Genomic DNA, 16,841 nt, shown 5'->3' on the forward strand with positions numbered 1-16,841 from the left:
AGGGCCCCGGTTTTGTTTTGTTTTTTTCATTCCTGAGTTAGGTGGAATTATCTCCTGATAATTTCCTTCTCCTCCCTGCAACCCTATCCCTAAATGTGATGGTTGTTTTTCAAACCATGGGACTCAATGTTGGTATGAGAGCCCTTCAGAGGGGTTAATGTTGGGAGCAGATTGCAAGGAAGTAAAGTGTGTGAGAAACATGTTTGGTCATGTTTGGATACCATACAGAATTAGTTAGCTGACATTTTTTCAGAAGACATTTTTTGGAGAAAATGTATGAGATGTTTCTTTTTCTCCTTCACTCCCCGTTTGCAGAATTCTCTCAGAAATGTCTCTGTTGTTGTTACTTGGTTGTGCGGTAGCTGCCATTTACCCCTCACAACGCTCTGGGAACAGCGCTAATTCTAGGGGGAAATGCAAAATGGGGGCCAGACTACCAACACTCTTGATGCTGTTGCTACTTGCAGCATGTGGAAAAAACTGTGTTACTGCTGCTGCTTAGTGTGTGTCCCAACATTTGAGAAGCAATTGGAGAATTTCTCCTTTCTCTGAATGAAGTTTGTTAAACGGTTCCTCAATTTCCTCTGCCCACAAATAAGACAGAGAATCTGAGAGGCCGTTTGTGCACACTCCTGCACTAAACCATGATTAAGACTCAAGCAGTGTGGCGTAATGGTTAGAGCGTTGGACTAGGTCCTAACCTAGGAGACCAGGGTTCAAATCCCCACTCAGCCATGCAGCTCCCTGGGTGACCTTGGGCCACTCACTACCTCTCAGCCTTAACCTACCTGACAGGGTTGTTGTAGGGATAAAATGCGGAGGAGGGGAACCATAGACACCACTTTGAAATCATTGGAAGATAAAGGTGGTATAGAAATGTAACAAACAAGCAAGCCTTGGTGAGCTTCATGCTCACATACACCTTTCTCATCCCTTCTCTTACTCCTTACTTAGCTGCATCTTCTTGTGTCATGTCACCTGAACTAAACAACCATGTAAAATCTAAAAATCTAAACAATGAATATTTGGTGTTATGTTGGAGGGGATGCCAGGAAACAGGGAATGACGTTCACATGTCGTGGGGGTGTAAATGTGCACAATCTTTTTGGGCAAGGTGCATTTAAGGAGTGAAAGCTGACCGGAAATCCTGAGGTAGCGTTATTATCAATTTATGGTGGGGTGGAAAGTTCGCAGGCTAGGAAGGACTTGCTCACAAATTTATTGACAGCTGAACAAATTATAATAGCAAGGAAGTGGAAGGGGCAAGCAGAATATGAAATGGAAGAATGGTATAAAGAGGTGTGGGATATAGTGAGGTAAGACGGGGAATACACAGGAGAAATTATTTTGAGGAGCTATGGAGGGTGTTTGTAGAATTTGTACTGCCAAAATGGAAAGGAGTCAAACCATCGCAAGAGGTGTTGAATTTTGGGAAGGTTGTATAGTTACAGTGGAATGGTCTCAGTGGTGGGGTGCATGTTTTTATTCTTATTTATTTATTATTATTACTTTGTCAAATAAAATAATAATAATAATAATAATAATAATAATAATAATAATAATAATAATGGGGAAAATAAATAAAAGAATATACAAGGGGGGATCTAAATTGTGATTTCTTCAAAAGAAGCCCAACTTGAAGCTACGAAACTCCAAGCTCCTTTGTTGTTGTTTAGTCGTTTAGTCGTGTCCGACTCTTCGTGACCCCATGGACCAGAGAACGCCAGGCACTCCTGTCCTCCACTGCCCCCCGCAGCTTGGTCAGACTCATGCTGGTAACCTCGAAAACACTATCCAACCATCTCGTCCTCTGTCGCCCCCTTCTCCTTGTGCCCTCCATCTTTCCCAACATCAGGGTCTTCTCCAGGGAGTCTTCTCTTCTCATGAGGTGGCCAAAGTACTGGAGCCTCAGCTTCACAATCTGTCCTTCCAGTGAGCACTCAGGGCTGATTTCCTTCAGAATGGAGAGGTTTGATCTTCTTGCAGTCCATGGGACTCTCAAGAGTCTCCTCCAGCACCATAATTCAAAAGCATCAGTTCTTCGGCGATCAGCCTTCTTTATGGTCCAGCTCTCACTTCCATACATCACTACTGGGAAAACCATAGCTTTAACTATACGGACCTTTGTTGGCAAGGTGATGTCTCTACTTCTCAAGATGCTGTCTAGGCCTGTCATTGCCCTTCTCCCAAGAAGCAGGCGTCTTTTAATTTCGTGGCTGCTGTCACCATCTGCAGTGATCATGGAGCCCAAGAAAGTAAAATCTCTCACTGCCTCCATTTCTTCCCCTTCTATTTACCAGGAGGTGATGGGACCAGTAGCTATGATCTTCGTTTTTTTGATGTTGAGCTTCAGACCATATTTTGCACTCTCCTCTTTCACCCTCAATAAAAGGTTCTTTAATTCCTCCTCACTTTCTGCCATCAAGGTTGTGTCATCTGCATATCTGAGGTTGTTGATATTTCTTCCGGCAATCTTAATTCCGGCTAGGGATTCATCCAGCCCAGCCTTTCGCATGATGAATTCTGCATATAAGTTAAATAAGCAGGGAGACAAAATGCAGCCTTGTCGTACTCCTTTCCCAATTTTGAACCAGTCAGTTGTTCCATATCCAGTTCTAACTGTAGCTTCTTGTCCCACATAGAGATTTCTCAGGAGACAGATGAGGTGATCAGGCACTCCCATTTCTTTAAGAACTTGCCATAGTTTGCCATGGTTGACATAGTCAAAGGCTTTTGCATAGTCAATGAAGCAGAAGTAAATGTCTTTCTGGAACTCTCTAGCTTTCTCCATAATCCAGCGCATGTTTGCAATTTGGTCTCTGGTTCCTCTGCCTCTTCTAAATCCAGCTTGCACTTCTGGGAGTTCTCGGTCCACATACTGCTTGAGCCTTCCTTGTAGAATTTTAAGCATAACCTTGCTAGCGTGAGAAATTAGTGCAATTGTGCGATAGTTGGAGCATTCTTTGGCACTGCCCTTCTTTGGGATTGGGATGTAGACTGATCTTCTCCAATCTTCTGGCCACTGCTGAGTTTTCCAAACTTGCTGGCATATTGAGTGTAGCACCTTAACAGCATCATCTTTTAAAATTTTAAATAGTTCAGCTGGAATACCATCACTTCCCCTGGCCTTGTTATTTGCAGTGCTTTCTAAGGCCCATTTGACTTCACTCTCCAGGATGTCTGGCTCAAGGTCAGCAACCACACTACCTGGGGTATATGAGACATCCGTTTCTTTCTAGTATAATTCCTCTGTGTATTCTTGCCACCTCTTCTTGATGTCTTCTGCTTCTGTTAGGTCCTTTCCACTTTTGTCCTTTATTATGGAAATCTTTGTACGAAATGTTCCTTTCATATCTCCAATTTTCTTGAACAGATCTTTGGTTCTTCCCATTCTATTGCTTTCCTCTATTTCTTTGCATTGTTTGTTTAAGAAGGTCTTCTTGTCTCTCCTTGCTATTCTTTGGAAATCTGCATTCAATTTCCTGTATGTTTCACGATCTCCCTTGCATTTTGCTTGCCTTCTCTCCCCCGCTATTTGTAAGGCCTCATTGGACAGCCACTTTGCTTTCTTGCATTTCCTTTTCATTGGGATGGTTTTCGTTGCTGCCTCCTGTATAATGTTACGAGCCTCCATCCATAGTTCTTCAGGCACTCTGTCCACCAAATCTAAATCCTTAAACCTGTTCCTCACTTCCACTGTGTATTCATAAGGGATTTGACTTAGATTGTATCTTACCGGCCCAGTGGTTTTTCCTACTTTCTTCAGTTTAAGCTTGAATTTTGCTATAAGAAGCTGATGATCTGAGCCACAGTCAGCTCCAGGTCTTGTTTTTGCTGACTGTATAGAGCTTCTCCATCTTTGGCTGCAGAGAATATAATCAATCTGATTTCGATGCTGCCCATCTGGTGATGTCCATGTGTAGAGTCGTCTCTTGTGTTGTTGGAAAAGCGTGTTTGTGATGACCAGCTTGTTCTCTTGACAGAACTCTATTAGCCTTTGCCCTGCTTCGTTTTGATCTCCAAGGCCAAACTTGCCAGTTGTTCCTTTTATCTCTTGACTCCCTACTTTAGCATTCCAATCCCCTATAATGAGAAGAACATCCTTCTTTGGTGTCACTTCTATAAGGTGTTGTAAGTCTTCATAGAATTGGTCAATTTCAGTTTCTTCAGCACCAGTAGTTGGTGCATAAACTTGGATTACTGTGATGTTAAAAGGTCTGCCTTGGATTCGTATCGAGATCATTCTATCATTTTTGAGATTGCATGTCACACTAAACCATGGATTATTATGATATCCGAATGTGGCCTACATTACACTGTGGCAGATCCCCACACTCAACATGCACTTAATGAGTAGAGGCAGGATATATATATAAGCATGTTGCTATTTTACCTGGCAGCTTTGAAGTTGATTGCAATCTGCATTGACCTTCATTAGAAGCTAGTACAGGTTAACTTCTAGACTTGTTGAACAAACATCGTGGTCATTCCCAGTCAACCTTCATGGTAATCAACGACATGTGGTCAGATCAGTTTGAAAAACCCTCAGATTTATGATCTACTTCAGCCACTTCTTGCCCAGCCACTAATTTGGTCTCATGAGTTCTTTTGGCTTGTAACATGTTCTTCTGTTCAAGTTAGCAGTCTGCCATTTTGCCTTAAGGGAACCAATTATTATTTTTCCTGGCATGATTTCTGTGACTTTAACTGCTGCAAACCTTTGCTAACGGATGTTTTCCCCACCATATAGTGTACTGTACTGAATTTGGCAAACTATGCTTCTAAACCATATTCTGAACAATCATCTCATTTTGTATTTAATTGGATACACTCAAATCTTGTACTGATCCTGATGCGCTACTTTGTTAAAGATGAGCCATGAGCAAACAGAAGTCTTAATTGTCATGGTAGATGTTACAAAGAAGAAAGCTTTGACAATTTAAAAGATTTGTTTCAGTGTTGCACACAGGAGTGAAAGCGGAAGCCTGAATATGGGGTTTGCTTGATGTTGTGGTAACATCAAGTATCAAGAAAATATACTGATAGCAGTCAAGAAATATGTTGGTCTTTATTCAATACTGGAGCCCCATAATGGCTGGATAAGCATGAAGGCCTCAGCCAGTCTTCCTATTCTCCTCAACAATATGCCTAATAATAATAATAATAATGGCTTTTTTCAGCCAGAACTCACTGGAACTCAGTTCCAGCACCTCTCAGGTGGGTGCCATTGCCATTGCCATTATAATATAACAAGGGAGATGTTCGTGGTGAGTCCACTCTGGGTGGCTTCTAACAAATTAAAACATAGTAAGACATCAAACGTTAAAAACTTCCATATACAAGGCTGCCTTCAGATGTCTTCTAAAGGTTATATAGTTACTCATCTCTTTGACATGTGATGGGAGGTGTTCCACAGAGTGGTTGCCACTACCGAGAAGGCCCTCTGCCTGGTTCTCTGTAACTTCACTTCTCACAGTGAGGGAACCACCAAAAGGCCCTTGGAGCTGGACCTCAGAGTCTGGGCTGAGTGATGGAGGTGGCAACACTTCTTCAGGTACGCAGGGCCAAACTCCAGGCAGTGTCAGAAACTGTACGCGTAGCACCTTTTTGACATGCACAATTCCTTGTCCATCTAGGCCAGGGGTAGTCAACACACCATCAATGCCCTCCAAATGCTGTTGGACTCCAACTTTTGTCAGCTCCAGCCGGTATGGCTAATTATCAAGGGATAATGGGCACTGGAATGTACCATCTAGAGAGAACTGTGTTGGCTACCACTGATCCAGACATACATGTAAGGAAGATCTTACTTAGTTTGAGACACAAGGCTGGCATCTTGCACACAGACTCCATTGATTCCAATTGGATTTAAATAGTGTATTAATTTTATGAAATAAACAGCCAAACTGTGTTTAGCTTTGCCACCTACAACTGCATATGTAAGACCAAGAGCTAACCTAGACAAAACATGAATTGTGTAAATGCAATTGATGTGCACAGTTTTTAACGTTTAGAGAGCAGGGCAGGGTGCAAAGACTGATCAAGGTTCCATGAAAGCTTGTGTGCCACTTATTGAGTGGTCATGTATGCTGTTTCATGTTTCATTTGAAGGGTTCTTTGAGTACCATAATAACAGAGAGCAGAGGCCTTGAAGTTGCCCATCAACATTCAGCACCTGAACAGCAGATAGGTTCACTGCAACACAGTCTTCCCCACTATACTGAGATGTATTTCTATTCAAATTATAAAGTCATTATTTCTAAATCCGCACATAAATCATTATGCAAACTTTATACAAATCGGTGTCCTCTTTTTTTGGTAATGCATGGGTGATCATCCTAATGCACATGGAAGTTTCCCTTCTAAAATGATGAGCAAGGAATGATTTTGATTGGGATCACAGCTTTGCATTACTGATTCATCCCCCATGGCAATTTTTGATATCAAAACCAGTGCTTTTCTTTGAGAAAAAGGGTGCTGGTACTCACCATGAAGTTGTTACAGCAAGTGCCACACTTGTAATCACACACAACCACACACCCCGTATACAGTGGTACCTCAGGTTACATACGCTTCAGGTTACATACACTTCAGGTTACAGACTCTGCTAACCCAGAAATAGTGCTTCAGGTTAAGAACTTTGCTTCAGGATGAGAACAGAAATCGTGCTCCAGCGGCGCAGCAGCAGCAGGAGGCCCCATTAGCTAAAGTGGTGCTTCAGGTTAAGAACAGTTTCAGGTTAAGTACAGACCTCCGGTACGAATTAAGTACTTAACCCAAGGTACCACTGTATATCAAAAAAATTCACATAAAATTCCAATGCATATTTCTTTGAAAAATATTTTATATTGTCGACTTCCCTTCCCATTTTCTGTTATGTTTTCTTATCCCTCATTTTGCTGCAGCCTGTCTTTCCCCTTTTTAACATTATCCTAACGCAATCATCTCTAGTTATTTCTGATGCTCATAGTGTGAAACCTGCTCATGGATTCTTCATGCTATAGTATTTCTTAAAATAAACAAAAAAGGCTTCCATTCCTCAAAAACAGAAAAACAACACCCAGTGCTTTTCTTCTAGAAAATGGTGCTGGTACAGCATACCCCTGAGTACCCCCAGAAAAAGCACTGGTTAAAACATATACTAAAAGCAAATAAAAATTATATATACTTAATATATACTAATTGCATCCATACAATTAACATCTTGCCCTGTTCGGCCCTTAGTGCCTCATCTAGATCATTCCCCACCACTGTAATAATAAAATTTAAGGTCTTATATATATAATAAATGTTCATAAATGTACCAACCAAGCACGTATATAGATCAGCACAGGAAGACCGACCTGAACCCATTTTGACTCCCCAACTGACCAAATGTTTTCTCTGCAAGGAGGCAGGGGGTCAGGGAGCCTTCCCATTGTCTCAGGAATTGGGAAATCACCATCTCAAAGGAATGGGCAGACTACCAGGAAAAGCAATCAGATAAGGCCTTATCAGATAACCTGACAGACAGGAAAAACTACAACATTCAAATTTCTGTTGTAGACCACCTTTTCTGTGATGTATGTATGATGTTTATGGGGGGTGGTCTTGGGTTACACTTCTTCTGTGATGTATGTATGATGTATGGAGGGGTGGTCTTGAGCTCCAGGGCAGGGAATTTAAAATGTCTATATAAGGGCAGGCACACCTTTGTTCTGGGTCCGCCTCCTTTTCTTTGTGTGAGGGGATCACCCTGTTGCAACAACTTTAATAAAGATGAGGCTTACTAGCTGCTTTGCTTCTCAATATTCTCTGGTTGGCCTCTGTTATTTTCTCCTACCGATAGGGAACCCACGTAAGGACTCTATACGGGCTCTTGGATACCCCATCAGGGAAAAAGGGCAGACTTTGTTTACAACATCACCACCCTTCCCGAAGAAGTAAGTACTGCTTGTTTTCAGGACTGCAGTCGGAGATTGAATTTTAAGGACAAGCTGAATTGTATTATTGACATCTAGAAGAGAAATCTTCAGCTCTATGGGATTGCTTGTGTGGTCAGGAGTTGACCAGCTTATCTAGACCAGCTTTACCACCAGTCATGCCTTCATGACCCACTGACTCTTCCCGCCACGCTTGTTCCAGTAAACAGTGCAAAGTCAACAAAGGGATTAACTGTATCCAACCAGCTTCTGTTGGTGGATGTGCATACGCAGTCTTTCAATCTGCATAAACTCTAAATCAAGCAACTAATTGTTAAGAGGACAAGAGGCTTTGCTAATGCACATGCTTTGGCTATCTCACACAAGGGACTTGCTTGTAAAGTTGTTTGTCTTCCCGGTCAGTTGCCAGAACAGGAAACTGAAAAGTTGGGGAGGGAAGTTGCATGTGCTGTTTTGTTTTGTTTTGACTTGCTTTAGGTTGTACCTAGTGGAGAAAAGCACTGCTCATGATCGCAGACACTCTGTCTTTACGTTAAATTGATTATGCAAAGAAATTGCTTGCCCATCAAAGTGGAGGAACCTTCCACACATGCAGGGAGAAGATACCCCACATGTACCGTAATGGTGCCCCTGAAGAACTGGGGAGGGGGAGGCAGAAGAAGAGAAGATCCATTGGAGAAAAGTTAATAATAAGCAGCTTTCTAGTTAAAAATCAACTCGTTATTATGGAGGGAAGATTGATTATTGATCTCTGTTCACTTCCTTCATGTTTGCATTGGCAGAGCTCGATACCTTACACTGGGAGGCTGGTGGAGCATGGTAGAATTAATTAGTTAATTAATACTCCCACCCTTCTTCCCAAAGGAGCCCAGTGTGGCCAACATCAAAGTGATAAAACAAGAATAGAATAAAAGCATTTTAAAAAACAATTTAAAACATCTAAAATCATATTTAAAACAAAAGTTCAAACATCTTTCAAACAACTTAAAATATCTTTCAAACACAGATCCTCGCAGCTAATAATTTCAAGGTTACCAGGAACAGTATCTTTCCACCATTCAATGCCTGGACAAACAATATTTCCCCCCCAATTCCTCCTGCAAGTTTATAATGAGAGAGAGAGAGACAGATGCAAGTCACCAGATAAGAGTTTTGGACTTGGATCAGAGAGGGCTGGATTCACATCTCCACTCAGGGTCAAACTACATGTTACATTGCATCTGTCTACTCTTACTAAAAAAGTAGCTTAACCCCTTCCTCCCCGTGCCTTTTTTGGGGGGAAATGAAGGGTACTCAGTACAGTGGTACCTCGGGTTAAGTACTTAATTTGTTCTGGAAGTCCGTTCTTAACCTGAAACTGTTCTTAACCTGAAGCACCACTTTAGCTAATGGGGCCTCCTGCTGCTGTCATGCCGCCGGAGCACGATTTCTGTTCTCATCCTGAAGCAAAGTTCTTAACCCGAGGTACTATTTCTGGGTTAGCAGAGTCTGTACCCTGAAGCGTATGTAACCTGAAGCGTATGTAACTGAGGTACCACTGTAATTGTAAGCATGTGTTCTGAAGCACATGTTTAATCTAATGCACAGGTGTCAAACACAAGGCCTGCGGGCCAAATCCGGCCCGCCAGACCTCGTCATGTGGCCCGTGTAGCTGCCGCCGGCCGTCAGCCTTCACCTTTTTTTCTCGCTTTTTTTTTTTTTTTTTTTTTTTGATGCAAGAAAGCCGCCTCTTCAGTGCATGCGCGGCAGCCTACAAGCCAGAGAACATCTGCCCTCTAGCGGCACCAGCCGTTCTGCACAGGAAACCTCCACTTTACATGCATTCAGGAAACCTCCACTTGTTTTTATACTGAGTGCATGCCATCCTGTGATGTGACAGGTCCAATGGCTGCCTGAACCCTTCTCTCCTCTACTGTAAGTACATATGATGTATGGGGGGAGGGGAGGTCTGCTTATAGTCCTACAGATACAACATAGTCCTACAGATACAACCGGCCCTTTGAGGGTGACCAAACTGCTGATGCGTCCCCCAATGAATTTGAGTTTGACACCCCTGATCTAATGCATAGTTTCACTTTCAGTCACAAAGCTCACTTGGTGACCCAAAGGGCTGCTTCCACCCTTACTTGAAGGGAGGATGGGACGCATATTGACTAATAATAATAATATTTATTCTGTTTATTGCATTTATATCTAATCTCTCCTCCACAGAAATCAAGGTGGTGTACATGGATCTTCTCATCTTTCCCCTTTTATGCTCACCACAACCCTATGAGGTAGGCTAGGCTGAGAGACAGTGACTGGCCCAAGGTCACCCAGGGAGCTGAGCAGAGATTTAGACCCTGGTTTCCTAAACCCTAGTCTAACCACTGCACCACACCAGCACCTAGCTCTTGGGCATCCCTTGTCCCACTATGTAGATAGGCTGTTTGTCATTGTTGGAGTTGAACAATAATATGCACATAGAAAATCTTAAGTATCAATAAACCCAAGAAAACCCAACTATGGATCACAGGTAAAAAGTCCATTTCTACCATGAGTCTCTCTCAAGTTTATATAACTGATTGTGGTCTTCTAATTACTTAGAGAAAGTTCATATATATGGAGGAGAAAAACTGAATAATATTATAATTTTAGAATACCTAACTGTGAAGATAAATAGAATGAAAGGGCTTAAGGTCAGTGAGAAAGAGGAGGAATGGTTTGAGAAGATATTGAATTATTTGGGTAGGTTTGAACAATTTGGGACAATTAAAATGTTAAAAGTTAAATAAACCTTGTGGAGGGAGGAGTGTTAAGGTATATAGAAGTGCACATATGGTTGATTTGAATATGTTATTATTTATTATTATTGAATATGTATATTATTGAATATCACATACCCAATGTATCAGCTGCCTGGGGACTTTCACTGTTTGTGTTTGGTGGTTGGTAAAAAATAAAATTATATTTATATATATATATATATATATATATATATATGCAACACAAACATACACACTAACAAAAATAAAATACAAATAAAAAGAAAAAACATAAAAAGGGGGGGAAACAATGTCAGTGGTAAGTACAAAGCTTATACTGAACAAATATTGAAGGAAGGAAGTCAATTGGAAGGAAAGAAGAATTGTTCAATACAGTGGTACCTTGGGTTACAGACACTTCAGGTTACAGACTCCACTAACTCAGAAATAGTACCTCAGGTTTGTTGGCTTTTTGCAGTTTAGTAGCGCTGCAGAGAGCTTGCTGGGGAGACCATGCGTTAAAAAGGGACTCAAAAATAACTTAAACAAGGTTTTAATAGCAAAAACAAAAACTCCATTTACACTAAATACATCAACAAACCAGACCCAACCACCAACCCATCCCCCAGGGTAATGAGAGAGCTAGATGCTGCTCCTTATATACTACACCTTAATCAATACAACTCAGCAGACCTGCTATGTTTCACAGCTGTAAAGCTGGGTCTCATTATTTTGCTTTGGCCCTTGCTCTGGCCCCTTAAAGACATACACATCGGATGGAACAATGATGAACCTTTACATTTAAAGTAACCATTCAACAGGGTTAAGAACTTTACTTCAGGATGAGAACAGAAATCACGCGGAGGCAGCAGCGGGAGGCTCCATTAGCTAAAGTGGTACCTCAGGTTAAGAACAGTTTCAGGTTAAGAACGGACCTCCGGAACGAATTAAGTTCTTAGCCTGAGGTACCACTGTACTTAGAGAAAGTTCTTTATCAGATTCCAGTTCATATCAATAAGACGATAATGCCTCCCCAAATAGGTGCGATTCTTCAAACTTGCTGTATTATTATTTATAATAAACTGTCTCCTTACAAAAATATAATTCTCACCTTGATAATATGCTATATAATGAGAGGGGGGTCTTGTCATGTGGGCAACCCAGGACCTCCATACACACTGCCCAGGCTTGCACCCTGGAGAGGTCACTATGTAGTTTGATTTCATCCCTGCAAGCACACTCCATTGTCTCTTGAGACAGACAACAACATTAGAATTTGAAATATCAGAACAGAGTTACATGAACTTGATACAGATAGGTAGCCGTGTTGGTCTGCCATAGTCAAAACAAAATAAAAAAATTCCTTCCAGTAGCACCTTAAAGACCAACTAAGTTAGTTCTTGGTATGAGCTTTCGTGTGCATGCACACTTCTTCAGATACACTGAAACAGAAGTCACCAGACCCTTCTATATAGTGAGAAGGTGGGGAGGGGTATTACTCAGAAGGGTGGTGGGATTGGGTGATTGGCAGATAGCTGTGATGAGCCTGTTGACGACTCTTAACGACTGCAATAGGTCTTACAGGAAAAAGCAAGGGGTGAGAAGGTGAAAAATGGCTTTGTCATGTATAATGAGATGAGAATCCAATGTCTTTGTTCAGACCAGGTCTCTCCATGGTTTTAAGTTTGGTAATAAGTTGCAATTCAGCAGCTTCTCTTTCCAGTCTATTTCTGAAATTCCTTTGTAATAGAACAGCTACTTTGAGATCTTATATAAAATGTCCTGGGAGATTGAAGTGTTCTCCTACTGGTTTCTCTGTCTTGTGGTTCCTGATGTCGGATTTATGTCCGTTTATTCTTTGGCGTAAGGTTTGGCCTGTTTGTCCAATATAGAGAGCTGAAGGACACTGTTGGCATTTGATGGCATACACAATGTTAGACGATGAGCAATTAAATAGTCCCGAGATGGTATGTGTGATGGCCCCAACAGTGGTTGGACAGTGTTCTTGAAGCTACCAGCATGAGTTTGACCAAGCTGCGGGAGGCAGTGGAAGACAGGAGTGCCTGGCGTGCTCTGGCCCATGGGGTCACAAAGAGTCGGACATGACTAAACGACGAAACAACAACAAAAACCATTTATTTATATCAAATCTATAGCATCATAGATACTCTCTATATACGTTTTTAGTCTCTTTATTGCGCAGCTAGGCTAATGGCTGACATGGGATCACAGGGCAAAATATGTTTATCTCTGAGGAAATCTGGTTAGCGTCTACAGAAGCCATAGCACAGAGAGATGGCGGAACAGTAGTCTTATATTTTCCCCCAGCATTCCTTTTCACTCCCTCGGCCTGTTAGCTCTTTCATCTGTTTTGTTTTCTTCCTTCGCATTGATGTCTGGGTTGTAAAAAGCTTTTCCTTCGAGATTAGATTATAGATCCAAAATGGCCATGGGACTTGTGAGTTCAGGAAATTGTGACTTGAGGAACTCTCCCTTCTCGTCGGAGGGCTGGGGATATGTTCTCCTCCTGGAGGAGTGTCCCATTCCTAGAGGAGGAGGAGGGCGAATCAGAAGGAGCCCATTTGCTTTCCCATCTGTGGAAAGGAAGTCTGACTTGGCATTTCTCCACAGAGTCCCTGGCACTGCTAATGTTTCCCAGAAAAGTGGGTGGGTGTTGCTGCTGCTTTGGAAACAGGCTGGAGCTGGCTCGAGACTGCACAATCTATGCCTATGTTGTACATATTTTTTAAGAACAAAAAAAGGAAACTGAGACAGATGGGAAGCTATTTGGTTGTTGCTTTTTGCTTTTTTACATTTTGGACCTCGGATGTGAATATTATATTCACCAAAAGTGGAGGGGACGGGTCTCTCCATGCCCGCCATTGATAAATATATACCAGTTTACGGGAGCTCATTAAAAGCAAATCAACTATTCTTTTGCAAAAATAAGCAGGCGGATTAGTTCAAGGTTCATTGTAGCAAACCCACCATTGTAGCAAACCTATACAGTGATACCTCGGGTTAAGTACTTAATTCGTTCCGGAGGTCCGTTCTTAACCTGAAACTGTTCTTAACCTGAAGCACCACTTTAGCTAATGGGGCCTCTTGCTGCCACCGCGCCACCGGAGCATGATTTCTGTTCTCATCCTGAAGCAAAGTTCTTAACCTGAAGCACTATTTCTGGGTTAGCAGAGTCTGTAAACTGAAGAGTATGTAACCTGAAGCGTATGTAACCTGAGGTACCACTGTAAGCGCAAGAGAGAATGTGGTGTGTGTCTCCCCCCAAAAAACTTATGGGCTTCTGCTATTGCTTGATCTGTAAACACAACTGTACTAGAAGCCATGAATTCCTTCAGATTTTTTTGCATTCCAAATCCAGGTGTGGAGATAGAAAATGGCTCCTAGGCTAACACACCCATGAAACAATACGAGATACAGTACATGCCAGAGTGGGCAGAGCGCCATTCTTTATCCAGCGAGGGTGGGGTTTGGGCTGCTGTCTTTTGAAAACAGTAGGCCTATTGCATATGCTCCTTCAGTCGGAGGAAAAAGAGGCCCAGTAAACGCATAATATGGTGATCCTATCTTAATACTAAAATTTGCATAGTGATTTCAAGCGTTCAAAAGATCATATGCATTACCGTATGTACTTGTAACCGTTACATCAACTCCGTAATATAAGTTCAGAATTTCTGTTCTCCATTTTGCAGATGTGGAGACTGAGGCTGAGAGAAAGTGGTTAATAAATTTGGTAGCATTTGTGGTGCTACAAGAATCTTCATTGTTTTCTCTTGCCTGGTTTCATGGTAGAAGCAAGGTTCAAACCAGGAACTTCTCTTAGCCACTTTGTGAACTGCTGGCTATGAGTTGATGCAGATTTTAATGTATGATTTGTTGTTGTTGTTGTTGTTGTGTTTCTGTATATTATGCTGGAAGCCACCCAGAGTGGCTGAGGCAACACAGTCAGATGGGTTGGGTAAAAATTATTATTATTATTATTATTATTATTATTATTATTATTATTATGAAATCTATATTTCCAAGATAGCCCTGCAAAATGGAGACAACTTCTAGAGATGTTCTTCTTTCACCTGCAAATGCTAGTACAGTGGTACCTCGGGTTACATACGCTTCAGGTTACATACGCTTCAGGTTACAGACTCCACTAACCCAGAAATATTACCTCTGGTTAAGAACTTTGATTCAGGATGAGAACAGAAATCATGCTCCGGTGGCACAGCAGCAGCAGGAGGCCCCATTAGCTAAAGTGGTACCTCAGGTTAAGAACAGTTTCAGGTTAAGAACGGACCTTCAGAACGAATTAAGTACTTAACCCGAGGTACCACTGTACCTTCAAAGCCCACTCAAGGCATTTACTAAAGATACATTGTGGTACTCAGATTTAATGAGCTCTGGCATAAACTGAGGGTGGATATTTGGGGAAAATCAAATATTCAGCATCTCTTCACATAGCAAATCTGCTGATGGGCAGCATTCTGCAGTCAGTAAATTTCTCAGTGTGCCAGTTGGCAAATACATCGGGGAAATAATTTGAAGGATATCATTGCGTGCTCTTTGCTTTATGTCCTCTTCATATTGCAAATTTTGTAAAAACAGGTAGATAAAATGGAAAAAGTTATCCGTCGGTTAATGTCATGGTTTGCCAAGTATGTCATTAATGTTGGCCAAACTCTCCTCATGTCTGGGTGTACGTATTTGATTCCCAAAGCAACGTTTGCTAGAATGGCTCAAACATTTCCCCAGCTATTCCAAAGCATTGACAAACATGCCAATTCAATTTCCTTACAGAAACCTGCCGATGATATTTATAGCTGAGTGTATTTTCAGACAAGTTGGCCGCTGCTGAATAATTTAACAAAGAATTAGCTAAAACCAAATGCCTGAAAAATATCCTCAGCCATCCTCATGACTGGAGACAATTCACCTTCTCATTTATGACGTGGTATACTCAGTTTGTTCATTTCTTCTCCTCTGCCCTGTGACGTTGATGTTTTGAATTCTCCAAAACATGAATGGGGCAGGAAACCTAAATATGTGAAGGAGGGAGAGCCATTGAACATAGTGGGACTTAATTCTGAGGAAATCTGTTGAGGATGATGCAGTAAAACTGTGTGGTGTCGTTCACTGCCTGATAAAACTTTCAGGTCAGATACAGAATGCATCTCTGGAATCCATGTTTAAAACATTCCTTATGTATCTAAGAAGTGACAACCTTGTAATAATTGAGCTAATTTTCAGATGAGAACAGTACAAGCGGACCTTGGGGCGGCATTGAGGTTTCCAAACAGGCATCTGGAAGGAAAGGCGAGGTCAGCATGGTGCTGTTGGAATCAAAATACCGACCAGCTATGTAAACAAATCTGAGGGCACACGTCAGAAGTATATTGAAATGTCATAATGACGCAAGACAGTGTATTGGAAAGTGTGTCTGCAATAAGGGCAATGATGATGCTTTTGCGCAGACCTGTTTTGCTTTATCAGTTGAATGATCTCAGATCACTTTGTGCCTCTGACGCAGTAGGTCATTGATTACGAAAGCACAGGTCCTCTTAAACCAGTTTAGGGTATGGTTACCAGATGTCCCTGTTTCCTGGAGACAGTCCCCGGATTTACAAATCTGTCCCCGGACAAAATCCGTCCCCGGAATGTCCCCGGATTTCACTTAATGTCCCCGGATTTATATTTTAAGTGTTGTAGATTTATTAGTAGGGGATGATTGTTGCGTGATTGGTTCAATGGCACAAGACACATCATATGACTGCCCAGCAGCGCTCCGGGGCCAGGAAAACCCCGGAGCCGACACAGGGAGAAAGAAGAGAGGAGAAGGAGAAGGAGTAGAGAGAAAGATGAAGGAGAAAAAGAAGGGAGCCCTGGCTTTGCTGTGCCACTGCTGCCACTGAGGAGAGGTAGGAGAGCATCGGGCGGGCAAGGACACATGCCCGAGCCCAGGCCCAACCCAAGCCTACTCCACGGTGGCTAGCATTCCAAGAGAGCAGGCCAGGGCCCAGAGGAAGGCTGCGTGACAAAGGAGACCACAGAAGAGAAGATATTACTTCTTTAAAGAAATTTTAAAAAACCTTTTTTTAGAAACTTTTTCTCTTTTTTAAAAAAAAGTTTCCCCGGATTCTTTGGAAAAAAAAACCTGTAGTTTAGG

The 16,841-nt window shown here is 41.9% G+C and overlaps 1 protein-coding gene across 1 annotated transcript in view; it reads left to right on the forward strand.

The window, feature by feature from the left end:
* The first annotated feature begins 14,521 nt into the window (after positions 1-14,521).
* Positions 14,522-16,841, forward strand: part of MAPK11 (mitogen-activated protein kinase 11) — a 56,971-nt gene continuing 54,651 nt past the window's right edge. The window contains exon 1 of the mRNA XM_079994373.1: positions 14,522-14,550. Within this exon, the coding sequence (XP_079850499.1) occupies positions 14,537-14,550 (14 nt within the window). The 5' untranslated portion in view covers positions 14,522-14,536. The remainder of the gene's footprint in view (positions 14,551-16,841) is intronic.

The sequence above is a fragment of the Podarcis cretensis genome (genome assembly GCF_951804945.1).
Source record: "Podarcis cretensis genome assembly, chromosome: 10".
NCBI classification, from domain to species: Eukaryota; Metazoa; Chordata; class Lepidosauria; order Squamata; family Lacertidae; genus Podarcis; species Podarcis cretensis.